The sequence below is a fragment of the Apodemus sylvaticus genome, chromosome 3 (assembly GCF_947179515.1).
Source record: "Apodemus sylvaticus chromosome 3, mApoSyl1.1, whole genome shotgun sequence".
In the NCBI taxonomy this organism is placed as follows: domain Eukaryota; kingdom Metazoa; phylum Chordata; class Mammalia; order Rodentia; family Muridae; genus Apodemus; species Apodemus sylvaticus.
In genome coordinates this window covers 73,246,742-73,273,263 of record NC_067474.1, presented here as the reverse complement: position 1 = coordinate 73,273,263, position 26,522 = coordinate 73,246,742, and the positions used below count along the sequence as shown (strand labels likewise).

The 26,522-nt window shown below is 38.9% G+C and overlaps 1 protein-coding gene across 6 annotated transcripts in view; it reads left to right on the top strand.

Moving 5' to 3' along the window:
• The first annotated feature begins 4,052 nt into the window (after window positions 1-4,052).
• Window positions 4,053-26,522, top strand: part of Ptbp3 (polypyrimidine tract binding protein 3) — a 76,452-nt gene continuing 53,982 nt past the window's right edge. Inside the window, exons 1-2 of one of the 6 annotated variants that reach the window (XM_052176561.1) lie at window positions 4,053-4,195; window positions 7,113-7,146. In XM_052176561.1, the coding sequence (XP_052032521.1) occupies window positions 4,188-4,195; window positions 7,113-7,146 (42 nt within the window). In that variant the 5' untranslated portion in view covers window positions 4,053-4,187. Of the gene's footprint in view, window positions 4,196-4,609; window positions 4,810-7,112; window positions 7,147-26,522 lie in introns of those variants that run through there. The other 5 variants (XM_052176563.1, XM_052176560.1, XM_052176566.1 and 2 more) reach the window with 5 other exon arrangements.

Genomic DNA, 26,522 nt, shown 5'->3' with positions numbered 1-26,522 from the left:
CAATTTTGAAATTGTCATGATATAAATGTTCCAGTAATGCTGTTCTGTGATTCACCTAATGGCTACTATTATTTTTGAACTACAGTGGCATCTTTTTTGATGGTTGTCTTAAGAAGTCTTACCTGTAACATGAATGTGGGTTAAATGTTAACTCACCACTGCATAGTAGAATAGGGGGAGTGTGCAAAGGTCACTTTCTGTGTAAGCATGATAATGAAGGGGTGTGCCTCTTATCAGATAAACAAGGTTTTTGGGGGGGGGATTTCTGTTTTTCTTTCTTTCTTTCTTTTTTTTGTTTTTTTTTTTTTTTTTTTTTTTTGGTTTTTCGAGACAGGGTTTCTCTGTGTAGCCCTGGCTGTCCTGGAACTCACTCTGTAGTCCAGGCTGGCCTCGAACTCAGAAATCCGCCTGTCTCTGCCTCCCAAGTGCTGAATTACAGGTGTGAGCCACCACACCTGGCTGGGGGGGGGATTTCTTAAGCAAACCAGACAAAAACACAGGGGAAAAATTGTAAGCTAAACTATTTAGAGCTATCTTTTCAAAGTATACAGTAATCTGCAGAGATTATCCTCTTTGGCATGAAGAAGACAGAATATTATATATAAAGTGCTTATACTAAAGTCACATGTGTAAAATCATTTTGAAAACCCAAAACCTTTGGTTGAAATGACAAAAGACCAAGTCTCTTCTATGTTATTTAGAGTATGGGAATACCTAAAATCCAGAACATAGGCTTTAAGAAGCAAATTCTAGTCTACCCTCTGTCAGTTGTTGCTGTTATTTTTGGTGTGTGTATGTGTGTGTGTGTGTATGTGTGTATACACCTGCAGAGGCCAGAGGTCAGCATCAGGTATTTCATCAATAGCTTGCCACTTTATATAATTTTATTATATATTTGGTGTGTGTGTGTGTGTGTGTGTGTGTATGGCTTACTTAGTTACTTTTTGGTTTTTCAAGTTGGGGTTTCTCTGTGTTTTCCTGGCTATCCTGGAAACTCCTCACTCTGTAGACCAGGCTGGCCTTGGACTGGGAGATCTGCCTGACTCTGTCTCCTGAGTGCTGGGATTAAAGTGTTACCATGCCAGGCTGATAGGTTTATTTATTTGATGCATGACTGATCTGCGTGTATGTATGTGAACCATGTGTGTGCTTGGTGTCTTCAGAGGTCAGAAGAGGGCATAGAATTCCCTAGAACTGGAATTAGGGATGATTATGAACCACTGTATTGGGGCTGGGTGTTGTCCTCCAGGGCAGCAAGCACTTTTAACCGCTGGGCCATCTCTCCACCCTCCTCTGCTTTGTTTTTGAGATGAGGTCTCTGACTGAGTCTGGAGCACCAGGATTTGGCTTGGTGAGGCCATCATGACTGCACAGCAGACATCTCTCAGACTGAGTCATCTCCCAGCTCCTGTCTTGAATCAGAGTGACACACAAGCTCACAGAGATCATACCATAAAGTCTTTGAATTTAGGACAAAGGGGCATGGAAAAGGGAACGTTTCACCTTGGCTTCTGTTTGTAACTGTTTTCAGTTATCTAGGCCTCTGTTATAAAGCTGGCCTTGTTTAGGAAATAAAGAACAGTTTTGTTAGTTTTATTCAGGGATATAGTCTTTGAATCATAGACTTTTTAGGGTGACTTGGTAGACTTCATTAGTTTTAAAGAGTGACAACTGGGGCTGGAGAGATAGCCCAGGGGTTGACAACACTTACTGATCTTGCAGGGAGGGGACCTTAGTTTGGTTCTCGGCACCTAAGTCAGGTGGCCTGTAACTTTAGCTGTAGGGAATCTGATGTCTTCTTTTGGCTTCTCCACAGGCACTGCATTCACATATGCATGTACTAACACATTTAATATACTTAATTAAAAAAAAAACCTGCTGGCATGGTGGTGTACACTTTTAATTCCAGCACTTGGGAGGGATCTCTGGGAGTTCAACGATAGCCTGGGCTATAAAGTGAGTTCTAGGACAGTTAGGGCTGTCTCAAAACAAACAAACAAACAAACAAACCCAAAACTAAGGAACTAAGGACAACTGCTATTTACTTAAGAGAGACATGCTATTTTCAGTCTTTTTTTTAAACCCTGTAAATTGGCATGTTGTTTTTAGAATTACCTTTATGGTATTTATCAAAACTTGATGTGCCTATGCCCTTTGTTCTGGAATTCTAGTCATAATATTCTATTCCTCAGATGTAATTATATGTGGTCATAGCTATGTGATGTTTTGTGTGGCATTGTTAATTATTTTGAATAGCTACAAACAACTTAAGCATCCACTATTTTGGAAAAAGCTTAAATGAAATATGGCACATTAAATTATGAAGTACTATGGAGTATTAAAATGAAGTCAATTAAAATACCGTAATTAAAAATAGTTAAGGTAGGCAGTTCTGAGTCCTCAAGTTCGAGGACAGCCTGGTCTACAGAGTGAGTTTCAGGACAGCCAGGGCTACACAGAGATCTCAACTTTGTCACGAAAAAACCAACCAACCAACCTAAACCAACCTAAACCAACCAAACAAAAAAGGGAAACTTATTACAAAATATGCCCCAAATACAGCAATAGAAACACTTCATCGGCTGCTTCTCCCTCCCTCCCATTCTCTCCTGTCTTCTCTCCCTCTCCTTTCTTTTCCTGAGTGAGTGCTGGGATTAAAGTCATTTGCTATCACTACCTGGTCGGCTGCTTTTCTCTGATATTTTATTATTACTATTTTTCTGTGACCTAGGTTGGCCTGGAACATACCAAGTAGCTCAAGATGGCCTTAAATTCAGGTAGGAATTATGGCACAGTTATGTGCCTCTACACCAAGCTGCTATTTTAAAACCCCATGTAGCAAACAGAACTTAATGTTTAGATTTAACATACAAAATGTTTTTGACATCTTCTTGAAAAGGGGAACTGAAATTTCTTTAAAAATGACCTTCCTGAATTACAAACTGCTTATACTTTTTTTTTTTTTTAAAGAAGTGTCTACTTATTTTAAAGTAGGTAATCAGGAAAGAGATTGAAGTTGTTACTTCCTTTGAAATGGTGTGGGCAGGCTCCCTCTTTCATTTCAGACTTTGAAGACATGGCTTAAATGGCTCAAATTTCAATGATCTGTGAATTGAAAAAGCACTCCGTTCAGAAGTAGATGTGCTTTATAAGGGGAAAAGCGTGTTCTCACTAGTACACTAAATAGCTCTTTTATGTTTTACGTTTAACTTGGTTTTGCTCATACTAGAGGAAAGGGCTTTGGTGCAAACAAAACATTTTCTGGCTGTGAAATTTCGGAGCTCTCTGTCGTATTTTCACCTGGAAAAACATTAATCCTTTCCTATAACGCTCTCCCAGCCCCGCCCCGCGGAGGGATGAATAAATAAACTTATAAAAGACTAGCATTATGATGGCCATTAAATAGCTATGCAATGAAAGTTTCTTTTAGTATTTGACTGTTGGGTAGAAAAGCACTCAGATTAAAACCGTGTGAAAATAAAGATGGACTTCAGTCCAGGGCAGTTTTATCTACTTAATTTCTTCCCCAACCACACCTATTTGGCAAATGCAGGTCTCAGGTTGGCAAGGGCCTGGCGGAGAAGCTACCGTCGCTGCACTCAGGTCCGGAAAGACCACTGTCCACCCTGCCCCGAGGACGTCGCGCGGGTCCCCTGCCGTGCAGCCAGCAGGGTCTCCGGCCAGTAGCAACTCTGCTCCAAAAGTCCCCTGGGGTCCCGAGGCTTTATACTGCGCCCTGAGCCGGTGTCGGGGGAGCCGGAAGGCCCGCGGGCTTACAGGAGGGCGAGTCGCGAAGCGGGAAGCACAAGGCGCGCGTTCCCGCGAACGCAGGCGCGACGCTGGCGGCGGGGGCGCGCACGCGCGCCGAGGCACGGGCGGGGGAGGCGGGGCGAAGAGGTGAAGGCGGGAAGAGGGCGCCCTGGAGTCCAGCCGAGCTCCGGGAGGGCGTCGACGCCCATGGGGCGGGGCCAGGCGAGGCGAGAACGCGCTCGCGGGCTGGGAGGGCGGGGGCGCGGCGCTGGCGAGAGCGTGCCCGGTCCCCGCCCCTGTTTCCCACTCTTCCTTCCACCTCTGACCGGCCGGAGCTGCTGAGCGGCTCCGCTCGCTGGTCCCCGGAGCCGCCGCCCGCTTTCTCCGCCCGCGGTGAGCCCGTCAATCCCCGCACAACGCGCTCCTCCATCTGGGCCATGGATGGGTAAGTGCCGGGTGGCCGCTCGGGGGCTGCGCTGGCTTCGTTTCCTCTCGGCGACGCGTCCCGCCGAGGCCGGGGAGCAGGGCGCGACGCCGGCTAGCGGAGAAGCGGCCCGGGGCTAAGCCCGACGGCAGGGACCTCGGGAGCGCGGGGTTCTGTCCGCCGCGGTCTCCGCTTCCTGCGCGCGGCGCCCCCGTCACGTCCGCCCCTCGCAGCCTCGGGGCGCATTCGGGAAGCGGAGACCAGCCAGGGCCGGGGTGCCGGGCCGGACTCCCCACACTTCCTCTCAGAAAATGGTGCGCGGCGCTGGCGGGGGCGGAGGCTGAGGCGGCCGCGGCGCTCGGGGAGTTGCTGTTTACCGGTGGGGTGGGGCGCGCGGCGGAGCTTTCCCCGGCGGCGGGCCCGGGCGAGCGGCGACAGCCGTCTGGGCGGCGACCGGGTCTCGAACTGCGGTCCCGCGCGAGTCTCGGGACCAGCGGGGTCTCCTGACTCGGGCTGTGAGATACGTTAACCACTGAATACCGAGCGTCTGCACTTTAATCACCAGGGACGCTTCCTCTTCGTTCCCCACCCCCAAGAAACTTCGTGAATTCGCCTCGGGCGATGTCAGATATTGAGTAAGTGTAGATTTCCGGGCACTTTCAACTGCTGGCTTTAAATGGGGTCTGTGACTAAAAGGAAAAAAAAAATACAAGCACCTTTTCCGAACTGGTAATTTCTCTGGGAACTCTGGAACATGGGACAGGACCTGATGTATTTTAATAAAAGCGTGAATTGAGGGATTTAAGTAAATTGAGGATCATATATTCAAGATTAAAAAAAAAAAAACCCTCCAAACCAATTAGAGATCCACCTTTTATTTATTGAAACCTTTGCCTTTTGAGTTGTTCCTTAACCCTTCTCCCCCGCCGACTTTTGTTGACCAGGCTTCTATAAACTGCGGGATGTTGGAGCATATAACTTGTTTGAAAAGTAAAATCCATTTAGCAGGTTGCCGCGCACTCGATCGTAGCATGCTACGCGTTTACGTAAGGACACTAGAATCTTACAATTTTTGCCCTCCTTAGGTTTCGTTTATCCTAATTTCACAATATTGTGATATATAGATTATCTCTTTTGAATGAAGATTACACAGTGCTGCAGCTATCAAAGTGCAATTTTAGATTTGATTTATGGTTGTGGTGTTCTTTAAAGTATTTTTATTTAATGGGAGCTACTTTTCGAACGCTTCTCCTTGAGCATTGCCTTCTCTTTACCTGACTCTGATTCATTTTACTGTGAAATCATTTTCAGTGATTTATACCGTAAGTGCCATTATATCCGTTCAGGAAGGGCTGTGAAGTGTTCGTCTTCAGAAGGTTCAACTTCGGGGGTGGGGAAGCTTTTTGTGTCTTGAGATTTAGTTAAAGGGCTTGACTTTCGCTTCTTCACTGTGAAGTGCAAGCTCCTCCCCCACAGCACACTGGTGGGGGGGGCAAGGGTGAGTAGGAATAGTCACCTTTATTCAGCATCTACGTGTTTATCTGATCCAGAACATTAATTGCATGGGCTTTTAGTCATTATTTGCTACTTACTACATCTCGTTAAAAATTACCTTTTTAGTTGGTTTACAAAGTAGTAGGTTTTAAAATGTTTCACACACAAACACACATCATCTCATTTTGCTCATATTTACTTCTCTGCTCTCAAACTGATTTTTGTTGATAGTTTTTACGAACTTTGTCTTGCTTGAGGAATTAAAACCAAGAAGATGGTGATTCAGGTAGAGGCATTCAAATGGGGGAAATGCTTGTTTTGTACATCAGGACCAATAAAGATACTATTATACACTTGTAAAGAGTATGGCTTATCAGTTATTTATCAGGCTTACATTTCAGGGAAATGAATACAAGTTTTAAAACTCTACAAGGAAAAACCAGTGGTTATTGTTTAAAAAACAACCAAGTTTATACCACTTGATGTAAAAACAGTTTGCATACCTTTAGGAAATTATGACTATTGATTAATAACGTAATACATAACTTATGTATAGCTTTCTTTTAGGAAATATGGAGGAGATAAATTGCTAACTGAAGATGTAGAAGAGATCAGTTTTTGTACAGAATAACTGTATAGTTATTATCTTATAGAGTATGGTTTTTCATATAGTGAACTATGCCCTAGGCAAGCTTATTAAATTTCATTTTCCCACAGCTTGCTTTTAAAAAGCCCATTTCCTTTATTCAGAGTAGTTAAAAAAAAAAAAAAACAAAGCCTACTAGCCAATATGTTTTTAGTTCCTCCTTGAATCCCAGCTCTCTGCCTCCCCCACCCCCACCCCCGTGTGTGTGCATGTGTGTTTATTCATGTTCATTTCTGCCATGGAGGAGGAGTACTTTTGTACTCAAAACAGTATTGATGGATAACATTTTTTAACTTGTAAATCTTAATGGGGTGTAAAAACTGATGTTTGTATTTATTCTAGCTCTGGGAGACAATCATGTTTTTGTGAGTTTTGGGGTGATAAGCTGCAGATTTACAAGATGCTTCTTGTGGCTGTAAAATCCAAGCCCAGGTTCTGTTTTATTGAGGCTTTAGGGTGTGATCACTCCTATTAGTGATTTAAAGGAATGACCTTTGGTGATTTTAGTTTTGGTTTGGATTTGTCAGTGAGGTAAACACATGCTTATTCTATTGAAGCACAACTGTTCTTAACTACACACTAGAGAGTAATTTGTTTCTTGCATTGATGTTGAGGCTTTGCTTTTTGAACTCTGCTGTTGCTATACTGTCTGTTGTTTTTTCTTTATTAACATTTCACAGTTCATTTTTTCATTATTTGTTATTATAATGCTTTTTCTTTTTCTTTAATCTTATCTGTCTTTTAAAACTTGTTCTCTAACTTTGTTTTCCATTTTCTCTTTTTACTTTTTCCATACAGTGTTGTTACAGATCTTATAGCAGTCGGTTTAAAGGTAGGAATCTTTTACTATCCTTTCATAGTTTTTATATTTTAATTTTGACATTTCCCTACCAGTGGGGAAATGATTTCACCTGTTCACAAAATTGTCTTTTGTTCTGTGTGATAATAGTTTTTTTACTTTTAACTCCAAAATAAGTAGCTCTGTGTCTAATTTTAGATTTTATGTACCTTTTAGGAGGTACTGTAGTATTATATATGGAAAATTGAAACCGTCCAAAGTATTACTTAACAGAATTGGGGCGGGGGGGGGGGCTGGCTTTGTTTTTTTAGTTAAATAATCATAGGCTTGGATTTTTTTTTAAATCTTCTTTTGTGGCTGCACTTCTGAGTTATAAAATAACAATAGCTGATTTTTTTTTTTTTTTTTTTTTTTTACTGCCAACTATGTGCCATGAGCTTTACCTGTATGCTCACTAATCATTACAGCATTCCTTCAAGATGGGTAATTACTGTTCTTACTTTAGAGACGAAAAAGCAGGTTGAGAAAGTTTGTCCAAGGTGTTAAATGCTTGTTCCTGTTCAGTTTTCAAAGCCTTACCCTTTTGTTGTTGTTGTTGCTGTTGTTACACCTTATTGCTAGCAGTGAAGTCTCTATCTAAAACGTGAATATCTAGAGAACTCAATATGTCTCAGTATGTTGTAGTAATGATTTTTTCCAAGTTTCAAGTCTTTAGTTACACCAGAGTCTTCTCATTATTTGATTACAAAATACAAATCAAGAAAACAATGCTCCTCAATATGAGGGTTTTAAAACTATAATTTGTTTTCTGGTTGGAGAGATGGCTCAGCAGTACTTCCTGCTCTTGCAGATGAGCTGGGTTCTGTTCCTAGGATGTATATAGTGACTCAAAACTACCTGTACTTTCAGTTGCAAGGGGATCAGATGCATTTTTCTGACCTCTGAATTCACATACATACTCAGGCATGTACATGTGAAATTTAAAGACAAATAAAATAATAAAAGATAACTGTCAATAAATTTTTCTTTGATATTTGATACTGATTTGGGAATCTAGATCAATAGGCCACACAGTGCAGATTACTGGAGAAAGTAGAACAAAATCTTTATCTTTGCCTCAATTTCACATAAGCTAGGTTTATTTATATACAGTGATCACTTTCTAGTCTGTCAGAGTCAGCACACATTCCACCATTGCTCCTTAGCTCTGTTTTGTTAGTCTTCTGTTTTTATTTCTTCACACTTACAGATCTGATGGTAGTGCTTGTATTCTATGATTTCTTAAGCAATAAGTGTAATAAGAAGTTAAAGAACAGGACGCCTAAAACTAGAATAGTTGAGAATTATTGCGCTATCATTTGGGGCTAGGAGAGTTGGCTTGCTTTGACAAGCTCTGAATGTGTTTATGAGTTGGAAATTAATGGAGACAGCCTTTTCTGGAACTGCCTCCTCTCATGTGTCGTTCTCACTTAAAAATAATATGCAGAGATTAGAAATTAAGGCCTCAACTGAGTGTCTGAAGGTGCTTGTGGAAGAAAGGATATTTAAATGAATTGTTTTGATTTTTTTTTAAAGATGTGTTTTTGTGATTCTAGCTTTTTATCTGGCATGTAACTACAGCAGACATTTAAAAAAGATAACACTTTAAGGGTAAAGAATTATCCTTATTTTATTATGGTGAAAACTCATCCATAATAATTGGAAGAAAATTTAAGTGTTATACCTGTATTAATATATTTATTTATGTTGTGAAAATATATATTATACATTTATTCAGCTTGTAAAAATATATATTATACATTTATTCAGCATTTATATATTGAAATACTAGAATTGTGCTACAAAATATTCAGTATGTGAATTCAAGATTCTTTGTTTGATCTCACCAAGGAAATTTAGTTATTACCAAATATAAATCAGTAAGACTTGCATTTCATTCAGAATATATGAAAAATAAGTCAGTATTTGTTTTCTTTGTTTGCTGTCTAAATAAAACAACACAATGGCTTTAATTAGTAGCAAAAATGGAATTTAGGCTGTGTTCCCTACCTTTACTTTCCTGGATTAAAAAGGCATTTATTTAAAATTAGTTAAAATTTATTTTGTGTGAGTGTTTTTTCCTGCATATATGTTATGCATATGGTACATGCGTGTCTGCTGTTTATGGAGGTCATAAGAGGACCATCTGGAACTGTAGTTAAGGATGGTTGTGAGTTACTGTATGGGAGCTGGGATCTGAACCTGAGATATCTGTAAGACCAGGAAATGCTCTCTCCAGCCCTAAAAAGTTATTTAGATTTTGCAAAAGATAATTTAAGATACTTTTAAATATAAAAGTAATTATTTTAACAAAGGGGAAACTGAGTTGCTTTTAAAGTGATTTATAATGTGTTACAAAAGACATTTGTGAGGCTTTCTTTACTATTGTTTTCAGTGTCTGATTATTATAAACTCAAAAAATGTTTGATGAATGAATGAATGCCAAATTGTAACACAGTGGTATGTCACACATACTAGAACCCAAGCTTTCTGATACTGCTGGTATTCTAACAGGCATATACTTAGTGAGAAAGAAGTCCTTATTTAGATTGGAATTGTATTGAAGACATGTATGCATTTTCAGGTGTTTTAGGATTCATATCATGATTATTGCTTCTTTTGGGGGTTGTTGAGACATGGTTTCTCTGTGTAGCTTTGGCTGTCCTGGAACTCACTCTGTAGACCAGGCTGGCCTTGAATTTGGACATTTGCCTGCCTCTGTCTCCCAAGTGCTGAGAATAAAGTCATGCACCATTATTGTCTGCTTGGGGAAATAATAATAATAATAATAATAATAATAATAATTTATTTTATGTATGAGTGTTTTATTTGTATATGCATCTGCATGCCAGAAGAGGGCATCAGATTACATTATAGATGGTTGTGAGCTACTAGGTGGTTGCTGGAATTTGAACTCAGTACTTCTGTAAGAGTAGCCAGTGCTCTTAATCACTGAGCAATCTTTCCAGCCCAGAGTGTTTCTTTTTTCACATTATCCAGATTAAAAGATTAGCTTTTGGAACTCATTGTGAAATATTTTTCGTTCTTGGGTTGTTGGGATGGTCTTGTTAGGTTAACCAAACTGGACTTAAACCTGCTTTAGTCTCCCAATGTCTAGGGTGACAGGTACGCACTACTATGACTGTATGTGCATATTATATGTCTATATAAGAGACACACACACACACACATATCATTGACTCATTGAGAAACAATGAGCAGTGAGTCCTTTCAAATGAAGACACAATCTGGTGATGAACGGTGCTATGGCATTCATTTTAGGATTTAATAGACCACATAAATTAGTGACAGCATTGTAGATAATGGCCTTTTCTGTGAGCCAAAGTGTAGTTTAAACTTCCAGCATATGCATTCAGTAGTATTAGCTGGCTACTACTCAAAATCTTAAAAGCCACATTTCCTATATTCCTGTTTATTTTGGTCTTCCATAACTGTCATAGTCTTTTCTATTTTTAGTGAGTAGTTGAGTATAGGAAAACACATGTTTAGAAAGGACTGTAATTGGCTCCCAATAATTGTCATGCCTGCTGTGTAGAAAAGAACAATACAGCATATAGAAATTAATTTTGAAGGTCAGTTTTCTCCATACTAGACATTGGGATTAACAAGCAGCAGCCCATGGGCACGTCTGGCTTGCCACCTGTTTCTGTAAGTAGCTTTACTGGGACATAGCCATGCTTATTTGTTTCAATATTGTCCATGGTTACTATCCTCTATTCTAGTGTAGTATCTCTTCTCTTAACAAATATATCCAGTGGTTCTCAGCCTTCCTAAGGCTGCGACCCTTTAATACAAGTTTCTCATGTTGTAGTGATCCCAATGATAAAATTATTTTCATTGCTGCTTCATAACCATAATTTTGCTATTGTTATGAATTGTAAAGTAAATATTAGTATTTTCCAGTGGTCTTAGGTAACTCTTGTGAAAGGGTCGTTTGACCTCCAAAGGGATTTCAACAACAGGTTGAGAACCACTGTCCTAGAGTTGCTGACAGTGTGGGTACTGGGAGTTGAATCTCAGAGCAACAACTGCTCGATCCTTGAATCTTTCCAGGCCATCTGTTAAGTCTTTAATTTTTTTCTTTCCCTCCCTCCACTTCACCCTCTCTCCCTTGTTTCCTGGCCACCCTTAAGTCTTTAATGTCCTCCCCCCACCCTCTCTCTCTCTTCTCCTTTCCAGACAGGGCTCTCCTGTGCAGCCCCAGTTGTCCTGGAATTAGCTCTATAGGCCAGGCTGACCTCTGCCTCCTGGGTATTGTGATTAAAGGTATGCACCACAACCACCCACCTCTTCAGTGTTTCTTAAAGACAAAATATTGTTTTTTTAAAATGACATTTATGTATGTACATGTAATCATGTGTGCCTATGCCACAGCCTGCGAGTGGAGGGCAGAAAGCCTCTTGCTAGAGTTGGTCTACCTTTCCTCTCCTGTGAGTCCAGAGGACCACAGTCCAGGTTGTCAAGCTTAGTGACCAGTACCTTTCCCGTTGAGCAGTTTCATCAGTCCCCAAAATACAGCTGCCTGGTTTGCTTTTGTTGTTGGTTTTGAGACAAGGTCTCTATGTAACCTTGGCTGTCCTGGAACTCACTTGTTTTTCTTAAAGTATGTTCTGATTATCTTTTTAATTTTATCTTTTGAGACGTATCACAATATCTCTGTGTAGCCCTGGCATCCTGGAACTCTATGTAGACCAGGTTGTCCTCAAATTCAGAAGTCTGCTTGTTTCTGCCTCTCAAGTATTGGAGTTATGATAGACCCCTCACACCCCACAGATTCTGATGATCTTTTAATCTATGTAAGTAGACTGACCGATCATATTAGTGTAGTTGAATTAATATATTAGTTACTTTTCTTGTTGCTGTGACCTTAAGGAAGAGAGAAAGTTTTACACTGGCACATAGTTTGAGAGTACAGATCATCATTGTGGGAAGAGCATGGAGGCAGGAGCTTGAGGTCAGGTCACATAGTCAGGAAGCAGAAAGGTAAATGTTGGTACTCAGCTGGCTTTCTTCGCTTTCTCTTTTCTTCAGTCTGAGATCCCAGCACCTGAGATGATTTCACTCATAATCAGGATATTTTCTTCACCTCAGCTAAACTTCTGGACATACCCTCCTACACAAACTGAAAGTGTGTATTCTAGATGCTTTCAAATCCAGACAGATTGACAGTGCACCTCAGCTGTCACATCTATCATCTTTATAACTTTTTGCTCATTGCACTTGTTCTTGGTTTCTGCAGATTTTTCTTTTTTTGTTCTGCTTTTGAAATGAAGTATTATTGTTAAGTTTCAGGCTGGTCTCTAACTTCGAATCTTCCCACATTAGCCTTCAGAGTATCTGGAGTTACAGAAATTCTCCACTACACCTAGTCCCTTCTCCCGTGCTAGTTGAACATGTATTTGATTCAAGTTTTCTCACTCAGCATATTAATTAGTTCTATATTATGTAAACATTTTCTTTGTAAGTTGCCTTGTAGGTAACATATGCAGTTATAACTCATATAAGTACAGCATTCAAAATCACTATATTGCTTCATGTGTACTGTAGGAATGATAAAACAGCAGTCTCAGTTATTTTCTGTCATTTATGACCTCACTAACCTTCATTTTTCTTAAGCATATGCATTATCATCCTATACTTTAGAGCTGTTATTATGTAGGTATAGCATAATTATATTGAAGATATTCTATGTATGCATGTCTGAGAGTGAGTTTGTGCACCAAGCATGTGCAGGAGCCTGTGGAGATCAGAAGGAGGTGGTGGAGCCCATGGAACTGAATTACAGGCTGTTGTGAGTTGCCATGTGTATATTGGGAACAGAACCCAAGTTCTCTGCAAGAGAAATAAACATTCTCAATCACCGAACCATCTCTCCACCTCTGATAGCTCAATTAACTTAAATGGTTTTATTTTACCTTTATTTATTGATTTCCTTCATGTAGATCCAACTTTCTGTTCAATAATCAGAATGAACTTCTGCTTCCTTCCTCAGATAACTTCTTTTAGCTTTTCTTTTTTTTTTTTTTTTTTTGTCTTTTTTTTTTATTTGCTATAATTTATTTACATTTCAAATGATTTCCCCTTTTCTAGCCCCCCCCCCCACTCCCTCTTTTAGCTTTTCTTACAGACATCCTACTAACAGAGTCTCTTTAGTTTTGGTACATCAAATCATACTGGTTTGTGTGGAGGCAATGTTGGGGGTTGAACTGAGAGGGCCTTGGGCATTCTGTAGATAGGTTATGTATACCGCCAGCACCTGGCATATTTAGTTCCTTTACAGTGAAAGGAACTTTCTGTACTAAGAAGTTGGCATTGGCTCTTTCTTCCCTTTCTCTAACACTTTAAGTGTTTCAGTCTTTTTATTATGCTTCTGATAAAACTTTGCAATTGTTATTCTTAATGCTCTGTATGATAGACCTAGTACACTTATTTCTCCTTCCTCAAAGGTTTTCTTTGTCTAGTTTTCTATAGTTTGAACAATATGCTGAAATAAAAGTTTAATTTTGGTTTTTATCTACATTGGTAATCTCAGCTTCTTGGAGCTCTAATTTGTAGTTTGATATAAATCACTACTTATGGAAAATTGTAAGTCTTTGTTCTTTTTTCTTTCCATTATTACCCCCCGCCCCATGTGTGTGTGTGTGTGTCTGTCTGTCTGTGTGTTGCAGTCTTATATGTTGCATATTATGGCTTCAAAATGGCTCTTGGATCTTTCTGCTTTAGTTTCCCCTGTAGCTAGGTACATAGAATGCACTAGGGAGCCCTTTTAACCTTTTTTTGTTGTTACATTTTAAAATGTATTTTAAATTTTTTTAAGGTTAAATTATATCACTGTTTCCTCCCTCTAGCCTCTTCCATGTATCCACATTATATATATATGTGTGTATATATACATATATATATATATGTATGTATGTATGTATATACATACACATGTTTTTTTCCCCTTTTGAACATTTTGGCTTTTGTCTCTGTTACTTGAAATTGTCACACATTATTGGATGTTCTGGAGTTTTGTTTATTTTCACTCAGCATTTCAGCTTGGGAACTTTCTACTGAAATCCTGTTCTTTACCCTCTGCAGTACTGGGGCTGGGTGTGTATCCTAGGACTGAACTTGTATCTACAACTCCTGTTGAAATACCTTCAAGTTTATTGATTTTTTTCTTCAGTAATATCTAGTCTATTAATGAACCCATCACAGATTTAATTTTTTGTTACATTTGTGTCTGTGCATATACACCATGGCATCTAGTTTTAAAGGTTTTTGTTCTACCTGGACATGGTGGTTGTGTGCCTTTAATACCAGCACTGGGGAGGCAAAAAACAGGAGAGAAACCCTGTTTAAAAAACAAAAAGCCTGAAGACTTTGTTTTAAGAGATATATTTATTTATTTTTTATATATGAGTACACTGCAGCTGTCTTCATATGACCAGAAGATGGCATGGTTGTGAGCCACCATGTAGTTGCTGGGAATTGAACTCAGGACCTCTGGAAGAATAGTCAGTGCTCTTAACCACTGAGCCATCTCTCCAGGTCCCTCACCCCCCAAAGACTTTTATCCTGCATGATTCTCTTCAGGGGTTTAATGCCTGTCTGTGTTTATATGTATTTATTTCTTAAAATGACTTTTACTTAATGGAAAGCCAGATACAATATATCAGAACAAAATTTAGAGGCAAAGTTCCTCATGGGATGCCACTATGCTAATCTGTCTAGGTGTTGGGTTGGGTTTGGTATGTGCTTTAGTGCCTAAAGCTTCAATCTCCCCACTGTTCTTATTTGAGTTCTTTCCTTAGAGAATGAACCTACAGCTCTTTCAGCTGTAATCCATTGCTGATACAGTGGAGCCCTGTGACAGGGTGAGCTTTTGAGAAGGGATGCATTCTATATGTCCTAACACTTCAGCTTTTAATGGACATATGTCCTTGTTCTATGCTGTCTTAAATTTACCACACCCCGTAGAGTTTGAGGAAATGATCTTTGGATAGAGTAAAGTAGTTTGCGCGTTAGTGTAGGAATGTATTAGTCAGAGGTCTCTAAAGGAACAACTGATAGAATAAATATATAAGCATATATGTGAATTTATTCAGTTGGCTTACAGATAGGGACTGGGCATTTCCAACACTTACAACATGACAGAAAGGTAGAGAATCTGATATTTGTTTAGTCCAGAAGGCTAGGTGTCCCTGCAATCCCAATCTGGTGCTTGGTATTGGGGGTAGGGTGGGCTGCATTCCTAGAGAGCTGTTGGTTTTCATTCTAGGTTGGATTTAATACTGGACATAGTAACAGGATAGATGAATTTGTCAGTGAGGGCAAGCAGTCAGAAGAAAATTGCTCTAGCCCAGTTACCATAGGTCTTCCTGCTTTGTATCTGTTTAAGAAAATCCCCCACAGGAGAGCCCAACAGCCTGATTTTTTTTTTTTTTTTTTTTTGATAAACATTTTAGGGCTGGGTGTGGTGATACATGCCTTTTTAATCCTTGCACTTGGGAGACAGAGGCAGGAGGATCTCTTTGTGTTTAGGGCCAGTCTTGTCTACATAGAGAGTTTTAGGACAGCTAAAGTTACATGGTGAAACCCTGAATTTAAAAATAAAAAAACAAAACAAAATAAAAGCTATGTATTCTGGAGCTATAAAGGAAGATTTTCTCATTTGTTTGTTGAAAGACATTTCTAGGCTGAATTATTGGACACCATTGTTTGAAATCAATTTACCACATGTGAGTTGGGTTATTTCTGCTCTATTTGTGTCTTCTTATGTTACTATCACATGCACCTAATAAATAATAGCAAGGATATAATATATATTGAAACCATGTGGAGTAGTTCCTCTAAATGATTATCAAAACTGCTTCAGCTGTTCTAGGACATTTAAATTTCATTTTAAAGTTTACATTGAGCTTATTTCTACAAATGGTGTCAGAGTACCTGGATTACCATATGGAAACAAATGTATCTGAAAAGCTTACAGGAGAATTTGAGGCTCATTTTAACCATAAAACTAGTATATTATATGTACTTATATATAGGCATGCACTAATTAAATTTTATTTTGTTTTAAATTATAAATTTAAGGGGCAATCACGAGAATAGTACAAATACTGTATATACCTTTTATCCATTTAGTTAATTTAAAACAATTTATTACTGTGATAGGGGGTATATGTTGAGGTCAGAGGACAGCATCGTTGAGTCAATTGTCTTCCCCTACCCTTACAGGGCTCCAAGGATGGAACTCGGGTGTCAGGCTTGCATCATTGTGTGGCACTCATCTTTACTTGCTGAGCCATCTCACCAGCCCCTTTGAGAGAATATTTCCCCTTTTGTTTCTCATTCCCAGTTCCATGTCTGTTTCTCTCTTTACTCTCTTAAGGTGATTGCTGGTCTTTTCACCTGTAAAGCCACATAACCTTTCCTTTATAGTCAGTAGTTTAGAGATTTTTTTAAAAAATAGTTTATTCCTCCCAGCTTTCCCAACTGGGAACTGAGCCAGGAAGCTCCAAGTGCTGCTCACCACTCAGCTCTGAGTGTGCTTCCACTCTTCGAACACTGCCCCCAGCCTAAATTTTATTTTGAGACAACCTCTCTCTTTTTTTTTCCATGTCATTTTTTTATTCGATATATTTTTTATTTACATTTCAAATGATTCCCCCTTTTCAGGCCCCCCTACTCCCCAAAAGTCACATAAGCCCTCTTCCTTCCCCCTGTTCTCCCATCCACCCCTTCCCACTTCCCTGTTCTGGTTTTGCCCTATACTGCTACACTGAGTCTTGAGAATAAGGGGCCACTTGTTCTATTTTCCCTGTTCTGGTTTTGCCCTATACTTCTACACTTGAGAGCAAGGGGCCACTCCTCCGTTCTTCTTGTACCTCATTTGATGTGTGGATTATGTTTTGGGTATTCAAGTTTTCCAGGCTAATATCCACTTATTAGTGAGTGCATACCATGATTGATCTTTTGAGACTGGGTTACCTCACTTAGTATGATGTTCTCCAGTTCTATCCATTTGTCTAAGAATTTCATGAATTCATAGTTTCTAATGGCTGAATAGTACTCCATTGTGTATATATACCACATTTTTTACATCCATTCTTCTGTTGAGGGATACCTGGGTTCTTTCCAGCTTCTGGCTATTATAAATAGGGCTGCTGTGAACATAGTGGAGCACGTATCCTTATTACATGCTGGGGAATCCTCTGGGTATATGCCCAGGAGTGGTATAGCAGGATCCTTTGGAAGTTTTCTGAGGAACCGCCAGACTGATTTCTAGAGTGGTTGTACCAGTTTGCAACCCCACCAGCAGTGGAGGAGTGTTCCTCTTTCTCCACATCCTCGCCAACACCTGCTGTTTCCTGAATTTTTAATCTTAGCCATTCTGACTGGTGTAGGGTGAAATCTCAGGGTTGTTTTGGTTTGCATTTCCCTAATGACTAATGAAGTTGAGCATTTTTTAAGATGCTTCTCAGCCATCCAAAGTTCTTCAGGTGAAAATTCTTTGTTTAGCTCTGTACCCCATTTTTTAATAGGGTTATTTGGTTTTCTGGGGTCTAACTTCTTGAGTTCTTTGTATATATTGGATATTAGTCCTCTATCCAATGTAGGGTTGGTGAAGATCTTTTCCCAATTTGTTGGTTGCCGATTGAGACAACCTCTCTTTAAGTTGCTGAAAATGGCTTTGAAGTTTCACATTTTTGATTAATATTTTCATTATTTCAAAATACCTTACAGTTTCCTGTTTTTCTAATTTTCTATTTAACCCATGGATTATTTAGTACTTAAAAATTTTATTTCTAAATACAATCTATTCTCTTGTTACTATTTCTAATTCATTTCTTCTCTTTCTTTCTCTTTCTCATTTCCTTCTTTCTTCTTGCCTTGTCTTTTTTTCTCTCCACTGTTTAGCTCCAATAGCCTGGAGTACAATCTTTTTGTTTCACTGTCCTGAGTGCAGGCATTGTAGCCTGCTAATTGCTTATTTGTTCTCAGAAAAATAGTCTTAGTCCATTCCTTTGGGTGAAATTGAGACTTCCTTAACAAACTAATACAGAAATTAGCAAACTAGGGCTGAAGAGCTAACTTCACTGTCAGCTGTTTTTATATATCTTGTAAGCTAAAATAGTTTTTATGTAGTGAGTGTTAAAATAAGATTAGTATTTCATCACAGGTGAAAAATGGATGAATTCTAAATCTTAGTGTCTTGTGTTTACTGGAACTCATTTCTGTGTTGTGTGTGGTTACTTTTTGTTCATGCAGCAGCATAGCTGAATAATTGGCTCAAGACTCTTACTATCTGCCCTTGACAGATAAGCTTACCAACTTGATACAGTATCTGTGGTCTGCTGCCCCTCTTTGTGCACATGAGATAAATGCGCTACCACTTAGTTATAACTGAATCCCAAAATGTCTGCTTCTGTAAATGTTTATTCCTAGCTGGGTCTCCATTTCAGTATATCTGTTAGCATAGAGTCTCACTCAGTTCCTCTTGTCATATTTTTGTATATTTAGTATCTTAGTCTCTAAGAGGGATTTATTAAAATTTAGATTCTACTATAGAAAAAAGTAAGTTTTAAATAAATGAAGATTTGATTCAACTGAAGGTTAGATTAGAAACTTAGCAGTCCCACTACATGCTCAATGAAAAGAGGAACACTTTATAATTTTCTTAAGAAAATAATTTTAACCCTGCATTGCAGTCAAACGACTTTGTGTGTAAGTAGAATTCTCACATATGCATGGGCCTAGAAACCTTTTACATATGCATGGGCCTAGAAACCTTACCTTGTTTTTAGTTATTTGGGACTACACTTTAGCAAAATGGGACCATAAACTAAGAACTCAGGGAAAAGGTTTTAAAAAAGCATTGAGCCACTCCAGAAGAGCAGCAAAAAGACTTGTTAGGCAGTTGTCTAGAATGGTTAGAAAGCAGTAATTCTAGATTTGAACAAGGATATCTTGGTGGGACGAATACCATCATGGAAAGCTGAGGTAACCCAATCACAAAAGAACACACACAGTGTGCACCAAAAGCAAAAGCTCCGAATACTCAAGATACAACTCACAGACCACATGAAGTTCAAGAAGGAAGACCAAAGTATTGATTCTTTGATCCTTATTGGAAAGTGGATCAAAATACCCATGGCTCACAGCCAACCAATAGAATGAGCATAGGGTCCCCAATGGAGCCTAGAGAAAGGACCCAAGGAGCTGAAGAGGTTTGCAGTCCTGTAGTATGTACCAACCAGAGCTCCCAGGGACTAAACCACCAACCAAAGAGTGCACATGGAGGGACCCTTGGCTCCAGCCACCTATGTAGCAGAAGATGACCATTTTAGACATCAGTGAGAGGAGAGGCCATTGGTTCTGTGAAGGCTTGATTCCCCAGAATAGGGGAATGCAAGTCAGGAAATTTGTGTGTGTGGGGGGGAGAATGAGCAGAGGGAGGAGGGATGGGACTGGTTTTCAGAGGGGTAGCTCGGAAAGGAGGTACCATTTGAAATGTAAATAAAACAAATATTTAATAAAAAAGAAAGAAAAAAAGTTGATATGCTGTAGGGCAAGAGTATAAGCAAAACCCAAACTAAGGTCGTTAGAGATGTCATGGAAATAAACATGGTAAGGAGATTATGGTTGTTAACAGACCAGATTACACTGACATTGTGTTATGCTATTAAATAGGACTGTAACAATGCATTTGATCTTAAATTTAGTAACAATTTTTGTCTTCAAGTAACTGTAAGGTTGTGACACTGGACCATAGAATAGAAAAATTTGAACTGTATCAGGAATATGATTTCTTAGTAATAATTACATAGTTAAAAAGTACCGTTTCTTGATTTTCAACTTTGAGTCAGCCTTTAGTCACCACCGGAATGGACCGAGCCTGTAATTGCCTAGCAGAATGTGACAATTATAATAATAAAAGGGGTAAAAGGATGGAAGAGGCAGGAAGATTACCACCTCTAACAGTTTTGTTTTTCACTGTATCAGGAGGTAATGCTGAATTGACAAATAAACAATGAAGATACACTATTAAAGTTCAAAGGTAGCCAGGTGTGGTAGTACACACCTGTTATCTCAGAATTCCAGGGGCAGAGACTGGAGGATTGCTAATGTCTTAGTTAGGGCTTTATCCCTGTGAAGAGACACCATGACCAAGGCAACTCTTTTTTTTTTTTTTTTAAAGATTTTTTTTTTAAAGATTTATATGTGGGAGTACACTGTAGCAGTTTTCAGGCACTAGAAGAGGGCACTGGATCCCATTACAGATGGATGTTAGCCACCATGTGGTTCGTGAAAATTAAACACAGGGCCTCACCGGCTGTGGTGGCACACACCTTTAATCCCAGCACTTGGGAGGCAGAGGCAGGTGGATTTCTGTGTTCGAGGCCAGCCCGGTCTACAGAGTGAGTTCCAGGACAGCCAGGGCTACACATAGAAACCCTGTCTGGAAAAACCAAAAAACCAAAACAAAGCAAAAAAACCAAAACAAACAAAAAAACCACAGGGCCTCTGGAAGAGTAGTCAGTGCTCTGAACTGCTGAGCCATCCCCTCCAGCCCCCAAGGCAACTCTTATAAAGGGAAACATTTAATTGGGGCTGGCTTACAGTTTCAGAGGTTTAGTCCATTATCATTATGGTGGGAAGCATGGCAGCGTGCAGGCAGACAGTACTGGAGCAGCCAAGAGCTCTAAATCTTGTGTAGAAGGCAGCAGAAGGGGACAGTATCACATTGGCTAGACTTGAGCATGTATATGATACCTCAAAGCCCTGCTTCCACAGTGACCTCTTCCTCTAAGAAGGCCACACTTCCAATAAAACACACCTCCTATTAGTGCCACTTCTCCTGAGCCAATCATATTCAGACTACCACAGCCAGTTTGAGAATTAATATCCTGTATAGAACGTTCCACAGCATGACCTCATCTTAAAAAGTCTTCCATGAAACACTTAAAGACTTTCCAAATATTAGGAAAGATGTGGCTATTCAAATCTAATAGGCTCAAAGGATTCTATAGATTTGATCCTTTTTTAAAGATGCTCTCAGCACTTGGGAGGCAGAGGCAGGCGGTTTCTGATTTCGAGGCCAGTCTGGTCTACAGCCAGGGCTATACAGGGAAACCCTGTCTCGAAAACAAAAACAAACAAACAAACAAACAAACAAAAATGCTCTCTAACGCTTATAGTGAATCCATCAAAAGAAGTATATAAAGGGAATTCTAAAGATAGCAAGAAAAAAGTTATCAATTGTGCATATAGCTTAGTGGTAGAACACTTGGCTGGCTTGTATAAAGTTCTGAGTTTGATACAAATACCATGGGGGTGGGAGGGGGAGCCAGAAAAATCCATAATGGGAAGTTCTATTAAACTCACAACAGATGTCTCTGGAGAAACCTATAGGATAGAATCAAATGGATATGATATATTCAAAGTCCTGAGGAGAGTGGAGAGGAGCAACTAAGATTACTGTACTCACTAGAGTTACTCTTTAGAATTGAAAAAGACATCCTTTTCAAGATAAAAAAAAAGCCAAGGGAATTTGCTACCACTAGATTAGCTGTAAGAAATGAGAATTTATGAAAATACGAAGCTCAAAAAAAGTCAATCTTTTGGAGAAAACCAAAAAACAACCAAAAGTATTTTAACAGAATAGCAAGACTATGTTTTATAGTAATAACCTTGAATATAAGAATTCTTCAGCTAACAGATAAACTGAAAAGAAAATGAAAGCATGTGAGAAACCCAGTCCATTGGTGAAGACACACAAAAATTAAAAGTGAGAGGATCAAAGAAGATACTCTTCACAAGCAGACATCGAAAGTGAGTAGAGAAAGCACACATTAAATTAAAAACTGAAGATGTAGGTCACTCTATAAAGATGGAGTTGTTTAGCAAGCTCGAATTATAGTTATAAATATGTATTTATGGGCTGGAGAGATGGCTCAAGGATTAGGAGCATTGACTGCCCTTCCAGAGGTCCTGAGTTCAATCCCCAGCAACCACATGGTAGCTCACAGCCACCTGTAATGGGATCCAATACCCTCTTCTAGTGTGTGTGAAAACAGCTACAGTGTGCTCACATATAAAATAAATAAATCTTTTTAAAAAGTAGGTATTTATTTAATTCTGGAGCCACTCCTTTATGTAAAGCAGACATTACTAGTTATAAAAGAATAGGCTCTAATACAATGTTTGGGACTTCATCCCATATTCATTTTAATTAACAGATCATCTAGAAAGACATAACCAGGGAAGCATCAGAGATAAGGTATACTACAGAACAAATGGATCTGACAGACATTTAAATAACACGCCGTGCAGCAGTTGTAGAATGTGTATTCTTGTGCATGTGCTAATAGACAGACTATAAGACAAATTTAAAAGATTGAAGAACTTGACATTAGAGTTTGTTTTCTCTGACTACAATGGGATAAGTAAAAACAAGAGGACTTTAGAAATAGTAGAAATAAGCTGCAAAGTGGTGGTGGTGCATGCCTTTAGTTCTAGCAAAGGCAAAGGTAGGCAGCTCTCTGAGTTCAAGACCACTAGTCTGGTCTACAGAGTGAGTTCTAGGATAGTCAGGGCTGTGCCGTAAAACCCTAGTCCCTTAGAAAACTTACATGTCTAAAATTATATTTATGATTCCTAACAGCAAAACTACAGTTACAAAATAGCAAGGAAAATAATTTTATGAGGATCATCATAAGATGACGAATTGTATTCAAAGTTCTCAGCATTGGGAAGGTTGGGAACTACTGCACTGAATTATTTAAGCAAGGACGTATTGGTGTGTGTATGTGTGTATGTGTGTGCGCGTGCACACTCGCTTAACATGAAGTACATGAAAAAAGTTGTAAGCTCTGTGAAGGAAGCTATAAAGGAGAACAATCAGTAGGGCTAGACCAGGGCCAAGGAGTAAAAGCTCAGTATAGCAGGGGACAAGATCCAGGACCATAGGAGGGAAAGGGGAAAGACAGACACGTCTTCTAGGCAACTAATGATAAACATGTAATATGGTAACACTGCATAATAATACTGTATTTCTGTTTATGGAACAGATTACTAAAAGCAGAACAAATGAAATTCTTATTTTGGAAAGTTTCACAAAAGGTTGTTAGTCCATCTTCTAGAAATTTTGTTTGGATTGCAGGTAGTACTTGGGTATTTATTTTAATATTTCAAGAGTATGTTTGTTTAAAGAAAGTATCCTAGACAAATCCTAGACTTTTTGATGATTTCCCTTATGGTCTTGATAGGTAAAAGAAATGATACCTTATCCTATAATTTCATGTGCATGTTATATCTGATCTGAATTTAGATTTTTGGTTTAGTTTCAGAATCTTAAATTTTACTTCAGAGGTTTCCCCTGGTTGACAGATTGACTTTTAATCACATATATATTCTTTCTTGAATTGCAAATACAACCAGTTCCCATCAAATTTGATAACAAAACATTTGTACTGCTTAATCATGTTGGCCCTGTATATTTAGGTTGTCGGTCAGATGGAGCTTCAATAATTGATGCTTGAAGCAAATGAAGCTGATTTTTGTGTTGACATCGTCAGAGAGCTAACAAGTCCACAGGAAATTGCTGGACTTATGTAAACTGACCATGCGTTTCTAAGGAGACTGTTGATGCAGTCTTAACCTTCCTTCCACACCTGTCACATGATGTCTCATTTTTCATTCTCTTAAGACCTCCTTGGCAATACTGTTAATTGTTTACCCATGATGCACTCTTTATCCTCCTGCTAAACATTTTTGTTGTCTTTGAAGAGAGAACAGACTCCCTTGTACACAAATACATCATATAAAGTAGTAATAATAAACCTAACACAAGAGTGTATCCTTTGTGATTGACCTCTTAATATTTGAGATTACTTTGTTCTGTGGGATAGTAGTTCATGTTTTTAATAAACAATTGCATGCATTTATAAAGATTTATTCTGTAATTGATAACAGTTGTTTTCAGCTACTCTAATAATGTTCTAGGAATATCCTTATGTCTAATTGCATATAAGTAAGCATGTCTTGAGTGTGTGCATAGTGGTAGGTCACAGGGATCCTTTAGATATTCATATGTTTGGCTTTCATGGGTTGAATAGTATTACAAATTGTACCAGTGTGTATTCCCATTAAATCACATCCAGCTAAGTCCCATTTAATTCTAAGAGTTTTGTTGTTCTGCCTTAACTAATGTTCCGTTTTGCTACCTTTCTTCACATGATGGTATTCTGTTAGAGTCTTAACTTATGTATCCGAATAACCAGTAAGAGTAAACTTCCTTTCCTATGCTGATTGCTATAATGTTAGAAAAATGTTTCTTGTTTATTTTCAGTGTATGGCTTTACTTAGTTTCTGGAAATTGGGCTGTTAAAGAGTTCCTCTTGTGTGGGTCATATTCTTGTTATAGAGTGAAAACAAAGAACATAAAACCAACAAAACGGCTATCCTATGCTTGGGTTAAATGTCTTGTGTCCATACTTCAGAGGCCAAAGCCTATCGCAAAAGTATTCTCAATGTCAGTGAGGCAGGACGTTGTTCTCCCAAGCCAGGCATTGCAAGTCATGGGGCCATGTGAGTGGAAGAGGGTGATCCTTTCACAGGAAAGGACAAAGTACAGGTGCTAGACAGTGGTCACACAGTCTGTTGCCGCCTGGTGACACGCTGCTTATTTTTTTTCATTTCAGTTCAAGAATAAGAACTCTTACTCTTATTTCTTGTGTTTTGTTCCTTTACATTTTTTTAAGTTTTAAAAAAGGCTTTTAAGGTTATAAATGTTTTGTTGATTATACACACATACAAACATATTTTCTTTCACTTGTTCTTTTACTCTACAGTAACAAACTTAACTTTAAAGTGTATATCTGTATTTTTTCTTTGCATTTATGCTTTTTGTTGTTGTCTTCATTGTTGGCTGTTTGAGACAGTTTCACTGTGTATCTTGGGGTGGTGTGGAAATTCTGGTTCTCCTGCCTCAGCCTCTGGAGTGCCTAGTTATTTTTTTTGTTTCTTGTATAAGAAATAGTGTCCTACTCCATAATCCCAGAGTTATAGTCCATTATCTTCTGGGGTTTTCATCATTTTCTTTTTGCATTTTAGTCTGTAGCCCGTATAAACATATTTTTTAACATTTAAACATGATCATTTTTAGAGTATTCTGTGAAAGAGTGCTCAGATGATAATTTTTGAACTGTTTCAACAGACTGGGCCCAGCCATTGGTCCTGATTGAGTGAGTGAAAGAAATGAATAATTGTGAAAGGCAGAGAAAGGAAATTTAATTAACATGCATTAGGAAGAGAAACATAAAGAGGGGTCCTTCTGTCCCATGTCTATCTTTGTTGTGCTAAAATAGGTTTAGAGAGAGGAAGCTTGGTGGTGGGCGGGCCAGAGGTATGTGTGGCTAAGCACTGCTGATCTAGACGTAGTCTGTGTGGTCATTGTTTCTTTTCTGGTTCTGCATGGTGGTCAGAAGGAGTTCTTATAACTCTAGGGGACAAGCTGCTTCTCAGATTAGTCATGTTCCAGAGTGCTGCCTTTCCATTATGGACAGTTACCCTTATTTATGTCATAGTTTGTTATGTGAGATTCTGTTGTTTCTGGACTTCTAGGTGACTGCAGGTTTAGGACATTGGAGACCTTTCAATGTTTTGTGGGGATCCGGAATAGGACATTTAAAAAAGCTGACAATAAGGTGCCTCAGGTACTCTTGTATTTTGTTCCTTGCACCTTGAAGTGAAATAAAGAGGTTAGTTAGGTATTACCTTTTTCCTAGGTAGTGATTAACATGCCTAGGCGCAGAGTTAAGGAGTATAGTTGCAAAGTGAGAGGAGAGATACCAGGATTTTAGTTACCTTGTGGGCCCAAGTGAAGAGTTGTTATTTTTTTGGTCTTTTTTTTTTTTTTAAGCATAGGCAGGTTTTAAGAGCCTTTTACCAAACCAGCTGTATTTTATGAAACATTGTTAGGAAAGACACATATATGTAAAGGATATAGCTATTAGCAAAATACATTTTAGCCAAATTCCTTATTTTAAAACCATGTTAGATATTAGATTAATATTATATATACATATATATGCATATAATATATATATATATATTTCCAAGACAAGATTTTTTTGTATAGCCTTACCTGTCCTTGAACTCCCTTCAAAGACCAAGCTGACCTTGAACTAAGAGATCTGTCTGAGTACATCCCAAGTGCTGGGATTAAAGGCCTGTGACACAACCACCTGACAAATTGCTACCATATTTAAAACTCAAAACCTTAGCTTTATCTGCAGGTAGACTGCAAGCTACAAAGTTTGTTCATTATCAGATCAAAAAGTACAGTAATAGCTTTA